Source organism: Suricata suricatta, chromosome 4 (genome assembly GCF_006229205.1).
Source record: "Suricata suricatta isolate VVHF042 chromosome 4, meerkat_22Aug2017_6uvM2_HiC, whole genome shotgun sequence".
NCBI classification, from domain to species: domain Eukaryota; kingdom Metazoa; phylum Chordata; class Mammalia; order Carnivora; family Herpestidae; genus Suricata; species Suricata suricatta.
The window spans coordinates 82162353-82184802 of NC_043703.1; the positions used below are offsets into that span (position 1 = coordinate 82162353).

A 22450-nucleotide genomic window follows, 5' to 3' on the forward strand; every position below is an offset into this window, starting at 1 on the left:
TGCCCCTCCCCCACCCATCCCCCCCTTCTCTCTCTCAAAAATGAATAAAAACATGATTTTAAAAGAAAAAGACAACTAGAAAGACATCAACTTTAAAAGACTTTTTTTTTTTAAAACAAAACAAAACAAAACAAAACAAAGCAGATGAACTAAAAAGATGGACACTGTCCTCTCCAAAAGCACAAGGTTTCATTGTCCCCCATCTGGGAAGTAGTTCAGCTATGATGTGGGTCCTACCGCATGGGCACACTCACCTAGCGTGTCCTTCAGGTTCTTCACGAGGGAGCCCTTCTTCAGACTGTTCTTCCTCTCCACGTAGTTGGACGGCACGTAGCCGGTCCTGTTGGCCGCGTTCCTCACACGCCACCACGTCTTGGAGTCATCCAGCAGCCACAGACGCTCGTTTTTCTTGATATCCAGCTCCTGGTCCTGTTGGGCAGTGTAGTCCCACTTTGCTATCACAATAACTTCCTCTGTCATCTTTCATGGAGTCCTTCTGCCAGCAAAACATTTGGAGATGCTCATTAGAGAACCAACCAAACACACTCTGTCCTGCGCATCAACTTGAGAAATTACGCACTGACAGCTTTTATTACAACTTCGCAACTGGTCTCCTCGTGGGTCTTCAAATAGCCTTAAAATGACCTTCTTTCAACAGGCTTTGGTATTTTGCTCAGAAACAGCCACCCTAATAAAACAACCCCTGATTTTGTGCATTGGGAAATCTGCATGCGCTGCCAAAAGCAAAAACAAACTTTCAAAAAATTCTAAATAACAATGCCATAATTAAGTGTGTTCACTTGATTAAGTAACAGCGGCTCCTCGTAGATAATATGTTTACATCCACTTTCTCAAGATACGCTGAATTTTATGAACATACTTAATGAACACACGCACCCAAACTGTTCTTATAAATTAAAACTGAAATCAATGCGGCATCCTGGACTGGCTCCGGAAACACAAAAAAGAAAATGGTGGAAATGATGGTGAAATCTGAATAAAGTCTAGTCAATAGTAACATACCAATGTTCATGTCTTAGTTTTGACAAACATACCATGGTTGTGTGAAGTGCTAACGCTACGGGAAATGGAGTAAAGGGCATATGGGGATGCTCTGTACTATCTTTGCAACCTTTCTAAACAAATAAAACTATTCTTGAAACCCACACACAGGTGGGTGTTTCTAGCAGCTTCACTCATAATTGGCAAAATTTGGAAGTGATCAAGATGTCCTTCAGGAGGTGAATGAATAAACTGTGGTATATCCAGGTAATGGAACCGTACTCAGTGATGAAAAGAAATGAGCTATTAAGCCAGGAAAAGGCGTGGAGGAACCTTAAATGCATGTTCTTGGTAAAGAAGCCACTCTATAAAGGCCATCTACGGTCGGCATGGCCGGGTGGCTCAGTCAGTTGAGCATCTGACTCTTAATTTCGGCTCAGGTCACGATCTCATGGTTCGTAGGGCTCTGCACTGACGGCGCAGAGCCTGCCTGGGATTCTCTCTTTCCCTCTCTGGCCCTCCCCTGCTCACTCTCAAAAATAAATAATAAATAAACACACAAAAAACAAAAGGCCATCCATTGTCTCAATCTCACAAAGGCTTTCTCCTTGACCAAACCTTAGTCAGGCTCCTCTGAATCCTCTTCCCACGCTAGGTAGGCCTCGTGTAAGATATCTGTACTTCCGTGTTTGTCCCCACACGACCCAATTTTAACAAGAATCCTGCTAAGCTGGTTTAGCCAGAATCCTCCACCCTCACCCAGGTAAACCCCAACAAATCTCGACAGACTGCCTTGCCTGCCTTCAGGAAGAACCCTACCAGGTCAGCCTAGTCAGAAACCCTCCTTTATCTCCGGTGTTTCCTCTCAGTCACTGTGCACTCATCTACCACCTACCTTCCTCCTCAGCTCTAAACTCCCACTTTCTCTTCTTATCTTTAGAATTGAGCCCAAATGGGTGAGGGAGAAGGGTGGGAAGAATAAGTGGAGCATTTGATTTTTAAAGTAGTGAAACTACTCTGTAGGACACTTTAATAGTGGCTACATCACTATACATTTGTCAAGACCCATAAAATGTGCAACACCAAGAGTGAACCATAAACAAAGTCATCCCCAAATAAAAAGCTGATTAAAACAACAAGAAATAAATAATGGCATATTATACATCTAGTTAAGTCAGTTCTGGAAGTAATGTATAGCAAAGGCATATCACTAAAATGAATATCAACAGTTATCAACGGTTTTAGCAGCTCCAGACTTTTTAGGCACAAGATGGCCCAGTATTTTGTCCAGCAGAACAATTTGATAGTCAGTCCTTCACCTGACAAGGTTTCCTAAAAAGCTGGAAGGAGGGAATAATGGAAAGAGTCTTAACTAAAACCATCCTCCTCTCTGACAGAGGAAACTTCTCATTATTTTATAGGGATGACTTCGGGATTACAATAGGAACCAACACACTTGACTCCATAGAAGTATGAATACCATTTTAAAATAACATTACACTTTTTCTAGATGCTAAAGAAACTTATAAATAAAACATATTCTCCTGTTTCTTGAATTAACTTCCAAATTTAGAGATAACAATCCTTTCCGGAAGGAGGAAATATTTATTAAATATGTATAATATGCCTTATGCATAATATATGCAACCTCCAAGTTTATACAATGTTCAATTCCAAACTGTAGACCATATTGTTATTCACTATTGGAAATTCTCCCATCCATACTACGTGTCTCTCTCTCTCTCTCTCTCTCTCTCTCTCTCTCTCTCTCTCTCTCTCTCTCCTGACCTGTCAGGGTTAGAATTTTCAAAATCATAAAGGCAGTTTTTCTTTTCTTAATAATAATGAGAGCAGTGATAGGAATGAGGCTCAGGGAATATTTCATTTGAATATCAGGTTTCTTAGTTATACAGTTTTCAAAAGAGTGTTTAACAAGACCAGCCCATCACATAAGACCAATCAAAGCCAACTATTAATTTCCTGTGTGATTTCACTGTATGAAGAGCGGCTGAGTAAGGAGCTGGTTGGGCAAGGTATGGTTCTAGGCACACTGAATATCATGTGGAAGCTCAGACACACACAGTGCCCGGGCTCTACCACAGATCAACGATACCAGAATCGTGAGGAGTGAGGTCTGAGCATCAGCTTTTTACAGTTACTCTTTCTGACAGGCCTTAGAAGGGAAAAACCAAGTAAGAGAGAACTAAATCACAAAACACCCCCTCAGGATGCTTTCCTTGGGTCATTAGGTCTGTGGGTTGTAATGGGAACTCTGAGGGTTTGAGGATACGTGACACACGTCAATTTGTTCAATCTCCAGAAGCCCCACCTTTCAGGGAGGGGTTTTCATTCTTTAAGAAACAAATGATCATAGGGATTAAGTCATGTGCTGACTTACACAATCAGGATTTGAGTCCAGGTCTGTTGGATGACTCCCAAGTCTGTGCTCACTTCTGGTGTGGGTGGCTGGGTGAGGGTCTTAATGGACAGTCTGTATTCTGATAGGCTTAATCTAACCCAGGAAATCTAGGATTCCATGTCTGGTGAAAATAAAAAGCTCCCTTAGCACCTAGAAAATGACTGGTTTGTTCCTTGATCATAGCAAGGAACCTATTCAATTGATTGGTTTCAAACCTATTCTAATTGATTCAGGCCAGCTTGTATCAATATAAAAACTTCACAAGGTCAGCCAATCATAACTGCCTCACTCGAGTGAAGTCTGCCAATCAACAGGAGCTTTACCCTAGTGCTTTGGAGGGCCAGCCACTCACATCCACTTCACCCCAATGGACTCCACCAATCAACAACCGCCTCACTCCAGGGCTTCTGCATGTCAACCAATCAACAGCAGTCTCAATAAAAAGAAAAGCACCCACCCAAAAAGGAAGTAAAGGCAGGGGCATGGAAGGAGGTGATGCTGAACCAGGTACATGGCAGCAGCTGAGAGAAAGGACAGGTAACTGGGAGGTAGGGAAAAGGAAAAGGAGACTGATTTCAGTCTTGGAAGATGGGTGGATTTGGGGGGTCAGTGGAATCAGAGGGGGCTCTCCAGGCCTGAAAGGTATAAGTAGGAACCAGAGGGTAGGAGTGCATTATTAAGTAGAGGAAGTAAGAACATCAATGACTCCAAAAAGTCATTTAAAAATAAAATAATATGTATTTCTGGATGTCTTTTTTAAGCTTTTAATTCCAGCCAGTTAACACATAGTGTTATATTAGTTTCAGGTGTACAATGTAGCAACTCAACACTCCCATCCCCCAGTGGTCATCACAAGTGCACTTTTTCATCCCCGTCACCTGTTTTACGCACTGTCCCACCCACATCCCCTCTGGTAACCATCTGTTTCTTCTCTGGAGTTAGGAGTCTGTTCCTTGGTTTCTCTTTCTTCTCTTTGCTTATTTTGTGAAACCATATGGTATTTGTTTGTCCTTCTCAGACTTATTTCCCTTAGCATAATACTCTCTAGCCTCATCCATGTCATTGCAAATGGCAAGATCTCATTCTTTTTTATGGCTGAGTAACAGTCCCTGGTATGTAGGTATATACACCACCATACACACACCACTCACCACTTCTTCTTTATCTCGTCATCAGTCGATGACACTTGGGCTGCTTCCACAGTTTAGCTATTGTAAGTAATGATGCTATCAATGCAAGGGGTGCATGTATCCCTATGATTTAGTATTTTTGTACTCTTTGGGTAACTACCCAGTCATGTGACTGCTGGATCATAGGGAAGTTCTATTTTTAACTTTAAAAAAATGTTTTTCTTTTTTTAACATTTATTTTATTTCTGAGAGATAGAGTGAGACAGAGCACAAGCAGGGGAGGGGCAGAGAGAGGAGACACAGAATCTGGAAGCAGGCTCCAGGCTCTGAGCTAGCTGTGAACACAGAGCCTGATGAAGGGTTTGAACCCACAGACTGTGACCGACTAAGCCAACCAGAGGCCCCTATTTTTAACTTTTTGAGGAAACTCCATGCAGCTTTCCATGGTGGCTGTACCCATTTGTATTCCCATCAACAGTACACAGGTGTTCTTTTGGAGTTCTGTTTTTCTTTTTTTTAAGCCATTTTTATGTCAAGTTCAGTACCCTTCTCGCATTCCACACACCATCTTGTATCCCAGAAAAACAGATTCCATCCACCCCTTTTTCTCAGAAGCATGTTAGTTTCAGTTAAGAGTAAGTTGCTACAGCACGTAGGATATATTGGAATAGGAAGAGATGTAGCTAAATCAAGATCATTCCATAATAAAATGAGACATACACGCTGATTTAATTTTCTAATATGGAAAAGGCTTAACAGAAGAAAGTCTGAAAAAGTACACTGACTGCTGAATGTTAAGTCAGAGATGGTATTTTGATTTAGTCTAAGAACCACAGAGGTCAGATCCAAAGAATAAAGCATATTTATCACTCCAGCTTAGACAGTTCAAGAAAATCTACAGCTAATTAAGTTATCATGTAGGTCCCACCAACAGAAAGAAGAGCCACAGACTTGCTATTATACAGCCAGATCCTGTCTTCAATGTCAGGTGGCCGTTCTAGAATAGAGCTTAGCAAGAACTTCATGTCATACTGAATAAAAGAAACCCTCAGAGATTCTAACAAATGGGAAACTGCTTTTTCAAGTTTTAGGTGGGAGAAGATTTAAAAAAAAAAAAAAAAGGACCTAGAAGAGCTATAAAAACTTTCTTGGCTCAAAAGTTTTCACTAATTCCTAAAATAATGTCAATCCTATTCTAAGATCCTATTTTCTTTTTAAAAATGATCCTGTTAACTGCATCTTGCTGGGTTATGGCTTGGGTTACGTACTACTCATAATAGCGCCTGTTCCTACAACACCCCAAAATCACCATAGCTGTACCCACAGAGGTTTCCGGGACCATGCTGCACCACTCAGTCATAATGGCAAGTGGAACACGTGAGTCAAGGGTCTAGGATTCCAAGCTTGGCTGAACCATGGGTAGGTCTACCTTAGACTCGAGCCTATTCTGTAAAATGGGAATAACAATATTTGCCCAGCCTCACAAGAAGCATGATACTCACGAGAAGCATGATAATACAGTGTTGAAGAGGGTGAGGTTTGGGGTCAGACAGACACGGACCGGAGTCCTGTTAGCCATGTCAGCCTAGCTGCCTCTTGTAGGGCCGTGGGACAATGACAGCACCTCACTCTGGAGCTCTTGAAGAAAGCCCTAAGCACATGGCCCAGCACACGAAACGCTCATGGGATGCCTGGTGGCTCAGCTGGTCACGCGACCGACCCTTGATTTTGGCTCACGTCATGATCTCATGGTTTGAGACTGAGCTCGGCATCAGACTCTGTGCTGACAGTGCAGAGCCTGCTTGGGATTTTCTCTCCCTCCCTCTGCCCCTCCCCTGTGTACTCACACGCATGCATTCTCTCTCTCTCTCTCTCTCTCTCTCTCTCTCTCTCTCTCTCTCTCTCTCTCTTTCACAAAATAAACATTTTTTAAAAAAGACTCCAGAACAGGAGCTACAGGATAAGGAAGACGTATTTATATGCAATAGAATACTACTCAGCCATAAAAAAGACTAAGATCTTGCCACGTGTGACAACATGCAGGGCTCTAGAGGGTATTATGTTAAGTGAAACAAGTCAGGGAAAGACAAATCCCATATGGTTTCATGTGTATGTGGAATCTATAAAACAATACAAGCAAACAAAATAGCAGACTCCGGGATACGGAGATTAAATTGGTGACTGCCAGAGGGGAGGTCAGTAGGGAAATGGACAAAACAGATTAAGGGGATTAAGCAGTACAAGCTTTCAATTCTTAAATAAACAAGTCAGGGGTCAGTATAGCATAAAAATAGAGTCAATAAAATTCTAAGACTGGTTTAGGGTGACAGATGGTGGTGAGCACTGGGTAAGTAATGTACACAACTGTCAAATCAGTATATTGTATCCCTGAAACTAACATAACACTGTATGTCAATTACCCTTCAAAAAAAGAGTAAGAATTACAGTCCTAATTAAAACCCTCTGTATATTGCAGCACACTGTACAAAGGCAAGGAGGGTTCTATAGTGACCCCTCCCTTCATTCAGGCAGGATTACTAAGCACTTACTACGTAGCAGGTAGTCTTCTCAAGCACCAGGGTTCCCTGCTGAGCAAGACAGGCCCAGGTGTCTGTTCTACGGTGATTTAAGCCCTAGGCGCTAGTGACTCCTTCTCAGAGACACCTCCCCTGACCTCCCCATCTAAGGCAGTATCGCTGTCCAGGCCTCTCCTCCAGGTCACTGATTGGACAGCTTTGCTTCACTTTCTGAATCACACCATCTGAGTTGACGTGTTTGCGTATGGACCAGCTGGGAGACAGCATCATGTGACCATGGCCATTTAGGCTTTAGCCACCTGGTTTGATGGGAAGCTCGAGGATAAGGCAGACTGATGAGTCAAGGTTAATAGACACTTGCTTCATTTACCCTTCTACCAAGCAAGCAATGTAACCCACTGCAGAAAAGACCAGGGTCCCAGAGCTCTTAGAAACTGCCAGTCCCACTCTGCAATATAAACCTTACATGGATGGAACAGGATTTCTTGAACTTGTCAAAATGTGTAGACAGGTAAGTAGAGACACTAAAAAGGTATAACTTTTTAGCCTCAGAATATTAACTTGGAGTTTCAGAAAAAATACTCTGCTCATGCAGATATAGACATATCAAAACAGATGTGTCTGTGAGCAAATAATTGGTTTAGAGAGTAATTTTGAGGAAAAGAAGACTATATGAAAAAGTTATTGCCTTCCCAACCTTGATTTTCAACATATAGTCTGAATTATTACTCGAATAAAATAATCTACTTCACTGTGGTTCTCAATGATTTTTTTTCCTTTGTAATATTTCATTCCTTCTATGCAGTCAACCAATGAGTATAGAAACTCACTCAAATATAGGCTTTTGTCTGATGAGGGAAGGAGGATAACAGTGCCCCCCTCCAAAGTATCTGCATCCAAAATGCCTGCAAACTGTGAATGTATTAGATTGCACGGCAGAGGGTAACTAAGATTGCTCATCAGCTCATTTTTGGAGGCAGAGATTACGCTGGATTATCCAGGTGGGCCCAATGTAATCGCAAAAGTTCTTATCAGCAGAAGGAGGAAGAGGAGTCAGAAATGTGGTTCATTTGAAGACAGGAAGGAACTGCAAGCCAAGGGATGAGGACACCTCTAGAAAACGGGGGAAAAGCAAGAACAGTACCCCCCCCTAAAGCCTCCAGAAGGAACGCAGCCCACTGAAACCCTGATTTTAGCCCTGGGAGCCTGGGTATCAGACTTCTGACCTCCAGAATTGTTAAGAGGATACATTTGGGTTGTCTTAAACCACTGAGCTTGTGGCCATCTCTCTCTATAAACAAACAAACAAATTTCTAAGAAAAAAAAAAAGGAAAACCCATGCAGTGAATAATTATGCTAAGGTCATTCCCAAAAGGCAAAACCTTCTATGTATTCCCTCATTTACTATAATGTCTTCCCCCCTTGCTGTGTACTGGCAAACAGGACATTCATATTAAGGAGCTCTATGCAAAGAAGCAGTCCCAGAAACCACTGAAATACCTTACAACTTCCTTATTAAAGTTTCAAATTGTGCTGTAAATAAGACTTGCCAGATGCCCACTAATTTGACAGGAGTTGGCAGAAACCTGTGGTATCCTCTGGGGGGAAAGAAAGACCAGTTGGTTGCTTTTTACAAGCAGGATCACTAATTACAGCTAATACACTTCAACTTTAAGTAGGCCACAATATGGGATCCAATGGCCGTTCCAACTCTCAGTAAGTTAATTAAGCCGTGACAAAAGTCAAGGTCTTACTACTTCCCTAAGGCACAGAAATACACTCCATGTAAAAGAGGAAATAAACAATAGTGCTAGGTTCATCATGCCTTTTTTCCACAGAGATGGAGAGGTGCCAGTACAGGCTGCCAACAGAGGGGCTGAAGGGGGCACGGGTGTACCTGAGCAATGACATTCACCTCATACACGCAGACACTGTTGTAGACGGGCTAGCATCAATGTTGTGGCAACCTTCGGTAACAGAAGTTGTCTACAGATATAGTTAAGGAATGATAAACCCGGGGCATAATTAAATAGCCTGTCCAAATCCACAAAGCTATAAAGGGCCTGTGTGGGGATTCCAAGCGCCTATAATGGTCTCCTCACACAGCCCGAGCTTTATATCCATGATCTTCTATGACCTGGGAGGGCTCCCTGGTAGAATTTTGCAGCAGGGGTGAAGAAAGAAATCCCTAGGGCAAGGTGGATGCCAATACACAAGACCCGAATTTCTATTTCTTTTTGATGAACCAGTCAGGAGAATGCTGAGATAGAGAGAGAAGAGACAGTAGTTCCCAGTCCTCAGGTGCGGTCTGGGAAGGCCTACTTGGCTTTTCAATCTCCTACTGGAGGAGGGGTACAGGAAGACTAGGCCAGGGCAAGGGAAGTTTCCCGATTCCAAAACACACAGTTTTAGACTTCAGCTCTTCCCATGGTGCAGGAGCAGACCCGTGGGTACACACTGCTGTCACCCTGAGCAGACAGCCACCTCCCTGCCCCTGCTCCTGCTCAGTGTGGCTGAACGGGACAGGGCACAGGCTTCCGAGGTACTAAGAGCCCAGTGGCCTTTGCTCCGTGGGTTATTTTGGAGAGAGTCGTTTTTAGGATTTGTTTTTTAACTGTGTTGCATGACAGTCAAAGCTGGTCAAGTCTCTACATCTTTGTATAATGGGGGTTTCCTTTGTGATTGTTCTCTCAGTTGGGGAAGGCTGGGTTTCAAATCCAGTTTCAGCACCAAGCAGGCAGGTGACCTGAGGGGACATTGACTAACTTCTCTGACCTCCATGGCTGTGTTTGTAAATGGGGTCAGAGCTTCCGTGGGGCTGAAGTCAAACAATCCACAGGAAGTGTCCATTACCTGGTCCATGCTGGACAAACGTTAGACGTTCTTGCTCCCCTTACATCAGGTGATGCCAAATCACAACACTCAACAGACTTGATTCGTCACTTGTTTACAGGGATTCAAAAATATGGTGCCCTAGATTATGACAGAGCTACTGAAAAATAGGTAATTTAAAATAACAACAGACCAGCACTCTAAGGTAGTGTCATCAAAGTGGGATGCCATAGCACCATCAATCCTATTCTGGAAGTTTTACAAGGAGATCCTAACAGATCTTAGGTGCACCCAGGCTCCCACTGTGGCCAACTGGAATGGTATCTGCTTGTATTCAGCCTAGAGAGAATGTTCATGCATCCATAAAACTTATAATACAGTTCATAGACAAGTAAGTGTAGCCAAGTTATTTCCAAAACATAAAGTATTTGTTCGTGTTTATTGTAGGGAACCAGTGAAAAGAGATACCTCAACACCCAAGATGGAGGGTCACTGGCTTCTTCTCACCCCTGCTGCCTGCTCCTGCCGGGTGCTCCCGCCCCCTTTCTGATCCCTGGAGCTCTGCAAGCAAGCACTTCGCACTGCGGGTTCCAGGGCTCTTGCTCCTTGGTCGCTACTTTCGGCAACCAGCTCTGTGGCACACCCGCACTCCCACCTGCCCAGTGGACCTCGCCTCAGGACCCGGAGCGGCATTTATCACTTTTTTAAAGACCGATTATAGTCTTAGTAGAAGCTCGGGCACACAATATCCCACATGACTTCTTTAAACTGTGGTAAAACACATATAAAAAAATTTAACCATTTCTACTAATTTTAAGTGTACAGGTCAGTGGCATTAAATATGTTTATGTTGTTGTTCAGCCTTTATCTCCAGAACTTTTTCATCTTCTCAGAATGCAACCAGGTATCCATATGCACTAATTTCCTACCCCGCTCCCCTGGCAACCAGCACTCCACCTTCTAGTACTATCACTGTGACGACTCTAAGGGACCTCATGTAAGTGGAATCATACAGTGTTTGTCCTTTTGTGTCTGGCTTATTTCACTCAGTATAAAGTCCTCAAGGTTCCTCTACACTGTAGCAGGTGTCAGAATTTCCTTCCTTTATAAGCCTGAAAAATATTTCATCATATGTTTTATATCACATTTTGTTTATCCATCTATCCACTGATGGATATATGGGTTACTTCTACCTCTGGATTATTATGAATAACACTGTTGTGAATGTGAGACTATTCCTTAGAGACTCTGCTTTTAATTCTTTGGGGTATATACCCAAAAGTGGATGAGGTCATGCCATAACGGCTACACCATTTTACATTCCCACCAGCAGTGCACAAGGGTTTCAATTTCTCCACATCCTCACCAATGCTTGTTATTTTGGTTTTTTGATAGCAGCCATCATATTGGGTGTGAGGCACACATAATTTCTTAAGCAAGCTTTCTTTTTATTGGATCCTGAATAGCACTCATTAGTGGATGGCAGTTCTCAAGAAAAAGAAAGTTTTATACTTTATAATATTATAATCTCAGGTTTTCTGCTATACCCCATCCCCATCTTTTTGTTCTTTATAAGTGAATACTGCTAATTTATCCTTACTACCAGGATCAGATAATCTCCCAAATTGAGCCATATTAACAAAAATATCTTAAAATGTGAGTTTAGAGAAGTTCGGCACCAAGCAACTAATTTTACTACATGAAATGTCTAACACAACCAGAATTCCAAGGACTAGACTAATAAGTCAATACGATTCATTAGTGCCTAGAAAATTTGACGAAAGAAATAGAATTGGGAGTTCTGTTGCTTCAACAGAATCTGAGATTTTTTTACACTCTTTTTATACATAATTTACCACTCAGGCCCTGAGAGTATCCATTTTGCTAACCTTTGCTAACCTCTGTCAGTTTCTTCATGCGTGTCTTAGACATTCGGCACGTGGAGAAGGTTATGAGCGTTAATTTAGCCCGAGTACCATCATTTTGTAGACTCACTGTCAGTGTAACAAGCCAAATTCATGATACAACATTAATTGTAAAGCACATGGACTTGGAACCGACAGCCTTACACCGACCTGGAAGATATCACAGTAACGGGGTCATGAGACAAAGGAGAGGAATGGAAAAATAGCCCCAACCCCCAAAAAGTAAACTTGTAGAAGCAGAGCCAGAAAGTGGTTGCCAATGGCCAGGAAGGTGGGAGAAATGGGAGGTTTAGGTAAGAAGGATATACGCTTTTATGGCTGTGAGCTGATGAGGTCTGGCATCTCCCATGTAGCGCAATGACTACAGTTGGCAACACTGCGTTGCATAACTGAAATTGGCTCAGAGAGAACTTAAATGTTCGCACCAAAAAAAAGAACTAAATATGTGAGGTGATGGATGTTTTAATTAACATCTAGGTGGGGAGGACTCTTTCACAACTTATACGGTAAATGAAATCACCATGATGTACACTTTAAATATCCTCCCATTTTATTGCCAGTTATACCTCAATAAAGCTGAAATTTAAAAAAGAAGAAAATGCACATCTATGAATACGGACCCTGATCCCTTTGGTGAAACTTGACCCCCAACGCCACGAAGACTATGAAGTGTTTTCAGACAATGCACACCCACTGCTCCTAAAGTAGACAGACAGACATCGGTCACCATTGTTAGGGGTTTATTGGGCTTTGCTATTTTTCTTCCCACAAAAGTAACTGTAACTGTTATAACTTAAATATCTATTTCATGAATATATCATAATGTAGACGCCAGGAGTTTCCTTAGTTCTTACTAATGAATTCAGCTACACTAATCAATGCCTGACCTTCCTTACTGCCTTGTTATTCACAATCTTCTGCCTACTTCTAAAACCACACAAGAGGGAAACAAGAAGCACAGTGATTTTAAAAACACTCATATTATCAAGGTCTCACAATGTCCAAATGTAGTTAAGCTGCCCAAATCATTTTAGGACTTCAGACATATACGGTTTATGCCCACATTCCTCAGTATTCCATGTTCCCAATTTTCCTATTTAATGGGGGGAAAAGTTACAGAAAGCCCCTCTGTACCTAGCCTTGGGGATGGGGACCTTCACCCATCATGCTCAGGACAGAGCCGGGCCCACGTCAGGGACCCAGGACATGAAGGAGAACCTGGCTACTCTGGGTTTACTCACTACACAGATACTCCTACAAATGCTTTTCTAAAGATGGATGTAGATATTTATTCCAAATGTATCATTCTTTTAAGGAAGTCTTTCCTGCCATTTAAGAACGCAGAAGGAGAAAGTAAGAATTTTTATCATCTGTGCCTGATTTTTTGAAATAGAAAAATTATTTTTATTTTCCATTTTTTAGAATAGTTTGTTTCCCCTAGTATTAACATCTTACCTCAGAATGGTACATTTGGACAATTAATGAACCAATGCTGATGCATTTTTTTTTTTAGTGTTTATTTTAGAGAGAAAGACACACAGAGTATAAGTGGAGGGAGGGGATCAGAGAGAGGGAGATACAAAATCGGAAGCAGGATCCAGGCTCTGAGCTGTCAGCACAGAGCCTGACGCAGGGCTCGAACCCACGAACCGTGAGATCAGGACCTGAGCCGAAGCCGGACACTTAACCGACTGAGCCACCCAGGCGCCCCCCATACTGATGCATTATTATCTAGAGTTCATATTTTATGCAGACATCCTTGGCTTTTACGTAACGTCCTTTTTTAAAACCCACAATCCCACCTGTAAGACTGCATCACATCCAGTCTTCATGTCTCCTCAGGCTCCTCTTGGCTGCGACAGTTTCTCAGACTTGGTCATCTTGATGACCTTTCCAGTTTTGAGGGATACACTCTGGTCTTTTGTAGAATGTCCTCAGCTGGGATATGTCCAGTCTCTCCTCATCAGAGTGGTATTATGAATTTGAGGAGGAAGAAGAGAGAGGGGAAGTGCCATTTTCATCCCACGGTATCAAGGACAGATGCTAGCCACGGACTCATCACTGTTGATGTTGATGGCGATGGCCGGCTGAGGTGTTATCTATCAGGTTTTCCCACTTCTGAGTCATTCTGCTGCTTCTCCATGCAGGGCTCTCTGGAAGGACACCTCTAAGCACAGTCCACCCAAGGGTGGGAGTCTGTGCTCCACCTCCCTGAGGGAGAGCATCTCCACAGTTATCTGGTACCCACACGGCAGGTCTGTCTCTCTTTCCTGGTTTTAAAATTTATTCATGTATTTCTATCAGTGTAAACTTCTAGATATTTGTTTTATACCTTGGGCTATAGTCCAGTATTTCTTATTTTGTTGTTCCAATTGTTCTAACTTGGGCTGTTGGGCACTCTTTCAGTTGGCTTCTGTGTTCCTTTGACATTCCACCATCATTGTGAGTTTGTGTGTGTGTGTATGAGTGCGTGTGTTCTGAGTACATCCTTATTTCCTGGCATCACAACATAGGCCAGGCTCCTCCTGTAGATCTCCTGCCCCAGAGTCAGAATCCACATGGTGGTCTTAAGAGTAACACAGTAACCAGCACTCTCTGAGCATTTTCCGTATTTTCCACATGAGTGTTCTCCTGTGCTGCCTCTAGCCCCGCTCCTGGGTCACGGTAGCATCCAAGAAATTAAAGAGGCCATTCTGAGGGACTACTGCTTACTGGCTCTGACCAGCCGTCCCTCCTGCTAAGCAGTGCGGTTAACAAATACCTCTCACTGGTTCCTAGCATATTTCTCACTTGGTCTGCCCTGCTGACTTCCCCCACCTCCTCCACAGCCATTGTCACCTTCTCCCACCAGCCTCGCTGGGTCCCGTCCCACCCAACCTCACAGGTCCCCCTGATCCCACCTACAGCCTGCTGTGCATACTTAATGCTACTGCAAGCATAATTGTTCTTACCCCTGACTTAGGTGAGCCGAAAGTTGGTGACATAGCCCAAGAGATCTCAGTTGCCATAAATCAGGAATCTGACATGGCTGCCAAAAGTACCAAGGAACCATCTATAAACTCTGGTAGCACCTACTCCACACCTGCCCCAGCACAGTTGAATGTGGCCCCAGAGGTACTCACAACCGGCGGACCAGTCCCATTTTATATACTTCTGATCACTGGCCCAAGCAAGCCCTCAGTGCTGCTGGGCAGTTCACTCTGTGTCCCAAATGAACTCCCTCTCTCCATCCGTGAGGAGTCTGTTCCAGATCCTCCTCCCTCTGCTCATATCTCCCCCTCTGACAGTCTCGGGTGATGGAAGAGCTTGCCTCTTATTTCCTGGAGAGAAACAGAGGTGGTCAGAAGGCAACCCATCTACTTGTGCCTAAGAACAGGCCACTGTCCCTTTTGTCCCTGGCGCGAGCATCTGGGTGCCCTTCTGAGCTCTGCCCTCCTCTGTGCACTAGATCCCACCCCTGTGTCCCTGAAGAATCTGCTCTCCTGTGTCATGAATCCTCCTCTCATTTCTGGATCCCCTTGCCAGCACGCTGTCAGCTGACAGTGTCATCAGCCCCTTCTTAAACGCATTCCTCGCTTGGCTTCTGGGCAATCGCACAGCCCTGCTTCTCGCCCTCCCTGACTCCCCCTTCTCCTATGTTGCTTGTGACACAGAGATGCAGGGGGTGCCAGGCTGTCTGGGAGCCCCTACTCTGTCTGCTTCTGGCCTGGATGGCTCCGCCCATCCTCCTGCTTCTGAGTACCGCCGAGATGCATGTCACTTCCAAAACGAAGTTTCCGCTCCTGCTCTCACCCAAATAGCTAGACTGCTCCACCCAAGTGCGTACTAGATGCATCCATGCGTCCGCCTGGATGTCTAACGTGGCCCTCCAACTGCACACTCCACGAGACAACTCTTCATTCTCCCCACCAGAAACAAAAGAAAATGAATCCAACCAACAACAGCACCCTCCTGTGTCCCTCACGGTATTCCCTTCTGAGCAAATGACAAACCATTCATCCAGTCTCTCACCAAGCCAAAAACCTTGGGGCCATCCTCCAGCCTCCTCTCAGGCACCACCCACCTGTTCAGCAGAGCCCTCAGGCTCGCCCCCAAACACTGTCTCAACCCAACCACGCCTCCCCCCCCCACTGCCCCACTCCAAGCCAGCAGCCCCGCCCTCCTGGACTGGGCAGCTTCCTCCTGACTGGTCTCTCCGGGTCCACCCCTCCCCACACCCGGGTCTGCTTCTTTAACAACGGCCTTGCAAGACGGGTACAAGGGCAGCGATTTGGTCACTTCTCAGTGTAAACCTTACCACAGCTTCCCGTTACAAGAGAATTCAAAGCCATCACAAGGACCTCAAATAATCTGACCTTGGACCTTTTTCTCCATGCTCATATTCTGCCCTCACACTTTGTTGTTCCTCAGAACAACCAGGGGAGCTCTTGCCTTGGGGTCCCTCCTCCACCTGCAATGTGGTTTCCCCAACAGCTGCAAACTCTTTGTCCCCTTGCTTTGCTCAAACATCTGTCCAAATGTCACCTTCCTTGCTCAGTGCTCTCTCTCCTTTGTATCCCATCCCGGAATAAATCCACCTCTCAGTCAAGACCAGCCTGTCCCACCATTTTTCTGTTTTAAAGTTTATTTTGATTTATACTGAGAGACAATGAGAGAGAGAGCAAGTGGGTGAGGGGCAGAAAGAGAGTAAGACAGAGTCCCAAGCAGGCTCCATGCTGTTAGCACAGAACCTGATGGGGGGCTTGAACTCTCGAACTGTGAGATCATGACCTGAGCCCAAAGTCGGAGGCTTAACCGACTGAGCCCCCCAGGCCGCCAGCCTGCCTCACCTTATCTAAAATAGCTGCTGCATTCCCTTCATGCCCTCGCCCTGTTTTCTTGTTTCCACTGCACTTGCCAGCACTTCAGGCGTGTCTTGTCTATTTTCTGCCACTGAACGTAATTCCTTGAGGACAAGGACTCTGTGTCCTTGTAAACAGAGCACTTGAAGAGGGCCTGAGCCTATGCATGTACCGAGCAAGCATCCGAAGGGATGAATGGATGGATGGCCTGCAGATGCTCTTTATCAGTAGCTGTTGATGGCCTCGAGCAGAAGGATTCACTCACGGGAATGAGACACTGAAGGGCCGTTGTGAACTATACTGAAGGCCTGGTTTGCAGTTGGATTCAAATTTAAGATGCTTCATCTAAAACGATCTCACTTTTTGAGATGGTCACTGTTCTTCCACATAATAAGGACTCTTTACTCACGATGGAGGACATGGAAGAATTCCAATTAAAAATTCAAATTCAAATTTCATACTATTCAGCTACTTTGAGCAAAAGGATAAAAGTACATGGGATAGGCATAAATATTCATGAAATGCAGATCAATAATGAAGAGCAAATCTTCCAACTTTTTCTAGCAACTGATTAGCGCAACAACAGAGAATGAAAAGATTCGAGTTTAGGCAAGCCCAGAAAGCGTCAGAGAACGCACAATCCAAGACCAGATTACACACCTGGCCAGGGTAATTTAAGTACTGTCAATAAAATCCCAGTGTTGAAAAACTTTGTATTTCTCCTTCTTTACCACGAGTTTCAGAATAGGTGGCTGAATACTGAAATGACACAAAATGCATGTGGCCCTTTCAGCAGAGCCAGAAGAATACAAGATGTGCTTCTATGTGAGAGCATTACAGTTTATAACTAGTGGTTATCCACTGCTGGCACAATAAAAGACTCCAGAGCGTCCGGATTCTCAGTCGAGTAGGCATTCTCAATTTGCACAGACTGAAATATGATGAAATATACTTGTAAAGAAACCACCGCATGCACCGCACATAGTGACAAAGGACTGCTTTTTAGAATACTTAAAAACCCCTACAATCAAGAAGAAACAGACCAACAGCTTGACTGAAAGGCAAGCAAAGGGCATGGTCACTGCACAAAGGGGCAGCACAAACAGGGAATACACGTACACTAAGCCCTGTCGCATTCATAATTTGTGGTCATAGTAAGTACGATGCCACTGGACTCTAGATGGATAAAAATGAAAAAGGTTGGTGATACAGGCATTGGGAAGGCTGTGGAGCAATAGGAATCCTCATCTTCTGCTGGACTAACTAGTAACTAATTAAGATGGACTAACCACTTTGGAAGACAGTTGGGAGTATTCCTTTCAGCTGAATGGGGCACACTATGCAAGGCGGCAATTCCACTCGGAGCCATGGCTAGTAGAGAGAGTGGCACATGTGTGGGGGGGACCTGCCCAGCAGTGCTGACAAGAACACTGCTTATGACATTAAAGAAGAAGCAAAGAATCTAGTCAATGGGAGAAGGGGAAAATGCGTGCACAGTCACACAACTCAGTACCATACAGCAGTGAAATGTAAGTGGGCCTCCCCAAGATGGCTTTGATGACTTGCAGACACCATGTTGAGTAGGAAAAAGGCAAAGGACCCTACACAGCTCTACTGTCAGAAAGCCCTGAAACCAGACAGCGAAACACCGTTGTTTAGGCTTACCTATGTAGATAGAGAAAAGAGCTCTAAAAAGTAAGGGAATAAGGATGCCTGGCTGGCGCAATCAGCAGAGTAAGCAACTCTTGATCTTGAGGCTGTGAGTTCAAGCCCCACATTCAGCATAGAAATAACTTAAAAAAAAAAGAAGCAAGGGAATGGAAAGTTGAGTAAAATAAGTGGGGGAGAAAAGACAAATGTCACCAGGGGAATTCCAAATAAGTCATGCAGCTCCTCCCTCTCAAGGATGGGGAGCTTGACTCTACTCACTTATGTAGGGGCTGCACTCAGACCTCCTTCCGAGGAGGACAGCATGACAAGTGCACAAGGAGGAACTCTGGAGTGGAGAACCCTGACACACAGCCTCAGCTGGCTGGTCAAGGCCAAGATCACATTGATAAGGGAGATGAACAGCATGTGCCCTGGGTATTATGTGATGAAAAATGGCACTTTACCTCTATAATTATTCTCCAAAAAACCCATAAGCCCAGTCTAATAATGAGAATGACTGCCAGCTAAATGCCAACCGAGGAACACCTGACAAGCCCTCCTCAAAACTGTTCAGGTCACCTAAATCAGGAAAGTCTGAGCGACAGTCACAGTCTTAGGACACAGGATGACTAAATGTATTGTGCTCTCCTGGATGGGAGAACACCTGGTAATTTCCCAAACTCTGAAGTGTACTCTAATATTAACACAGCCATTCCTGCCTTTCATTTGATAATGATTAATGTTTGCAGGGGATAGATTTTTCCATCCTTTCTTTGGTAACATATATGCATACACATATACATGTACACACATATACGTACAGACAAACTATCTCTAAGTATTCCAGGATATGATGGGAGAGACAGAGGCTCCTGAGAAGACAGGACCCTTAGTTGGCTGTTTTATGTGCTAAAATGGAGGGTTCTGTAGGGATAAGTTAGGAATGACCCAAACCCCGGGTCCTATAACTCTACAAAGAGTTCAGAACCCTATCCCAAGTAACCCATTTGAAATAGAGCTCTAATTTGAGAATAAGAAATGCCTGCTTTATTCAGTTATAGTTTTGCAAGAGAAAAACCCCAAGTGATCAGGTACTCTAGACAGCAGCCTCTTTGAGTTTTCCATTACAGAGTCCATTAAGATGACAAGCTTCCCCGCAAATATCATCCACAGTGCAAGCAAAGCACCTGGGGAGACAGGACTGGGCCTCACATGGTCAGCCTCCAACACATATACAACATCTTCACACCCAATTCTAGAGTCACAAAGGGTCCAATGCAGTCATCTTGTTCATCAGATGATCTACTGGGATCTTGTGGTACCCAAAGCTCCAGTCCTGGTCACCGGACACTAAGACCTAAAGGACTTGGATCCTGAGGCTAGAGAGTGTGAGTCTAGAACTGAATGCATCCCCAGGACTTCAGAGTGTGACATCACTGACAGCAGAACTGACTTTGGGTATATTACCTTTATAAAGTTGTAACTGTTTCACACTTCTCCTGTCTTCTGCAGGGTAACCCAGATATTATTGTCCCTCCTGGGCAAAAAAAAGGGGGTCTCTAAAATGTCCCTAACAGAAAATTAATTATTTCCCTTTTATACAAAATAACAGAGGCTCTGCTGTGTGATTTCTCCACTGACCCTGAACCACATTTTGCTGGAAGCACCATCCCTCATGCTGAAATCTCCAAAACAGAGAACATAAGGTATGGCAACAAAGCATCAGCATTCCTATTTCTGGGATGTTCTAAAGCACCAAGGCGTTCTGTTTCTTCATTATATTTTGTTAGATTTCTGTGTAGAAGACCAGTCTCCCTTGAGGGTTAGCTCTTTGTAATGATCAAAAATGAGAATCAGTAATCAGTCATGTAATGGATTTTTTTTTAAGTTTCATGAATTCCCTACAGTGTGAGTACATGAAAATTCTCAAATGGAGGACTTCAAAGTAGAAGGTCCCTTGCAGGAAGATCAACGCAAGCATCCAGACACCCAGGCCCCTTCAGCTCACTGCAGGTCAGTCTAGAGTCAAGTCTGAGCATCCTAGTGACTCTTCAAAAAAAAAAAAAAAAAGAAAGAAAGAAAGAAAAAAAAAAAACCCCAGCTCTGTCCAAGTGGCCCAGAGTAGAGAGGTGAACCTGGCACAAATACAAGCGTTCTAGGAAAGAAGAACACTGCATTTTGATACCCGCCACCCCTCTCTTTTCTTGCCTTTAAAACTAGGCTCTTAATCCCAAACGAGTCCTTTATCTGCCCAGTGTGAAAATAAAATCCAGGGTTCATGTTAGCAGTTTCCACATTGGCTGATCAGAATGACGTGATCATCATTCCACATCTAATCTCTGGAGCTAAGGCCTGGGCCTGGGTTCTGTGATTTTCAAAGTGCCTGTATGAGGGAGAAACAGGTTTGGGATGAAAATGTCTGCACAAGTGACCCTCCCCTCCATCAGCACATTTGAATCTCCATCCATCTACCCCTCCAGGTTGGTGGCTCCCTTGTGCAGCAAGCAGCCACTGTCCTGGAGTTCCCTGAGGCCTGGGTGCTTCTGGAAGGAAAGTGGTGGGCAGAAGCCAAGGCGCACCTGTCTCCACTGGTCCCCAGGCACCTATCGAGTTCCCAGCCCCCGCTCTATGCATGGCTCACCCAGCCAACGAGAGCCAGCAGCATGGGCAACTTGTAGCTGGGGGCCGGGGGCATCTGCTGCAGGTGAGAGGCACATGGGAGATGAGCTCCTCTGTTTACTGCCGTTTGGGGCTGGGGGGCCTGAGATGTCTCACGCACCTTGAATACTTCTTCACACAGAATTCTGTGCAGCGTGACGGTCAGGATTATGGTACAAAACTATGGACAAAATTATATCCATACAGTACTGTCTCAGAACTCCAAAATCATAAACCTGCACTCCTCTGGTCCCTCCATGTCACCATCCCAGAAACCAAGGCTTAGACCTTAACACATGGCCATGACAAACACTGAACAGATATGTCCTGCTGTCACACACCTGCACACCCAACACTTTCTCCAGAGTCCTCTGTTCCAAGCACAAGTCAAAAAGGCTTGGAATCTAACCTCCAAGAAAATATTATCAATGTCCTATAAAACTGTGTTCAATACGGAGTTTGGCGATTATAAGACATGGGCATGAAGATGGCCAGTACATAGCTTCTCCCACAAAGGAGGCCACCAGCAGACCCAGGCCATGGACAGGGAAGAACTTCCTGTTTCAGGCTCCTGGGATCAAGGGTTCTCCCCAGTTCTTCTCATCTTTTTTTCTTTAATGCTTGTTTATTTTGAGTGAGAGAGACAGAGAAAGAGAGAGCACAAATGAGGAGGGGCAGAGAGAAAAGGGGAGAACAAGAGAATCCCAAGTAGGTTCTGTGCTGTCAGTGCAGAACCCTACACAGGGCTTGATGTCACAAACCCTGAGATTATGACCTGAGCCAAGATCAAGAGCAGGACACTTAACTGACTACCCAGATCTCCTGCTCTTGGCACAGAAAGTCTCTCATAGTCTCTGTAAGCACTACAAAATCCACAACAAAATCTCTGGGTAGGATCATAAGCTGCAAGTCCCCACACTTCTAAACAAGTGTGGAGAGGGGGGTGTCTCAGAGCTGCTGTACTCCCCACTCCTTGCCCACGAGTGCGGGTTGGGGGGGCCCAAACAACATGTAGCCTTCTATGGAAACATCCCACCTATACACTGAACATTCCCCCAACGGCTCGGGTCTGGCCTGGAGTCCACGGTGGCCCTGGGCCGCTGCTGACTACTGCCTGCCCATGCCATGGCCTACAAAGTTTTCCACACAGGAAGGGCAGAGAGTCAAGGGCACTGGGCGAGAACACAATGGATTAACAAATTAGGATCTCCCTTACTGCCAGAGAGCAGTCCAGCTCAAATCCAACCAGTCAACTTCTCAGTGTCACTGCTGGTCAAGTTCGACTCTCTGAAAGAGAAGACAAATGTCATTTCACAGCGAGATGTGGGCTGGGCCGCCATAGTCCCAGACCTGGCAGGTGGACAGTTACCTCCCCCTCAGTAAGCACTGGGCCATCCTAGTTTCCATTCAAAACTTGCTTTTGTTACCATCTTGCTTCATTAACACAGCCACAAAT

The 22450-nt window shown here is 44.5% G+C and overlaps 1 protein-coding gene and 1 long non-coding RNA gene across 5 annotated transcripts in view; one reads left to right on the forward strand and one right to left on the reverse strand.

Annotated features, from left to right (window-relative positions):
- Positions 1–22450, reverse strand: part of NCK2 (NCK adaptor protein 2) — a 147946-nt gene that overhangs the window by 40659 nt on the left and 84837 nt on the right. Inside the window, exons 3-4 of one of the 4 annotated variants that reach the window (XM_029937076.1) lie at positions 22211–22281; positions 255–496 (exon numbers count right to left, since the gene is read on the reverse strand). In XM_029937076.1, coding sequence (XP_029792936.1) covers positions 255–480 — 226 coding nt within the window. In that variant the 5' untranslated portion in view covers positions 481–496; positions 22211–22281. Of the gene's footprint in view, positions 1–254; positions 497–13647; positions 14025–22210; positions 22282–22450 lie in introns of those variants that run through there. The other 3 variants (XM_029937078.1, XM_029937077.1, XM_029937075.1) reach the window with 3 other exon arrangements.
- On the forward strand, positions 19650–20374 carry LOC115289697. The gene is made up of 3 exons (XR_003907764.1): positions 19650–19794; positions 19949–20042; positions 20244–20374. It is a non-coding gene; the product is annotated as an uncharacterized LOC115289697 (long non-coding RNA).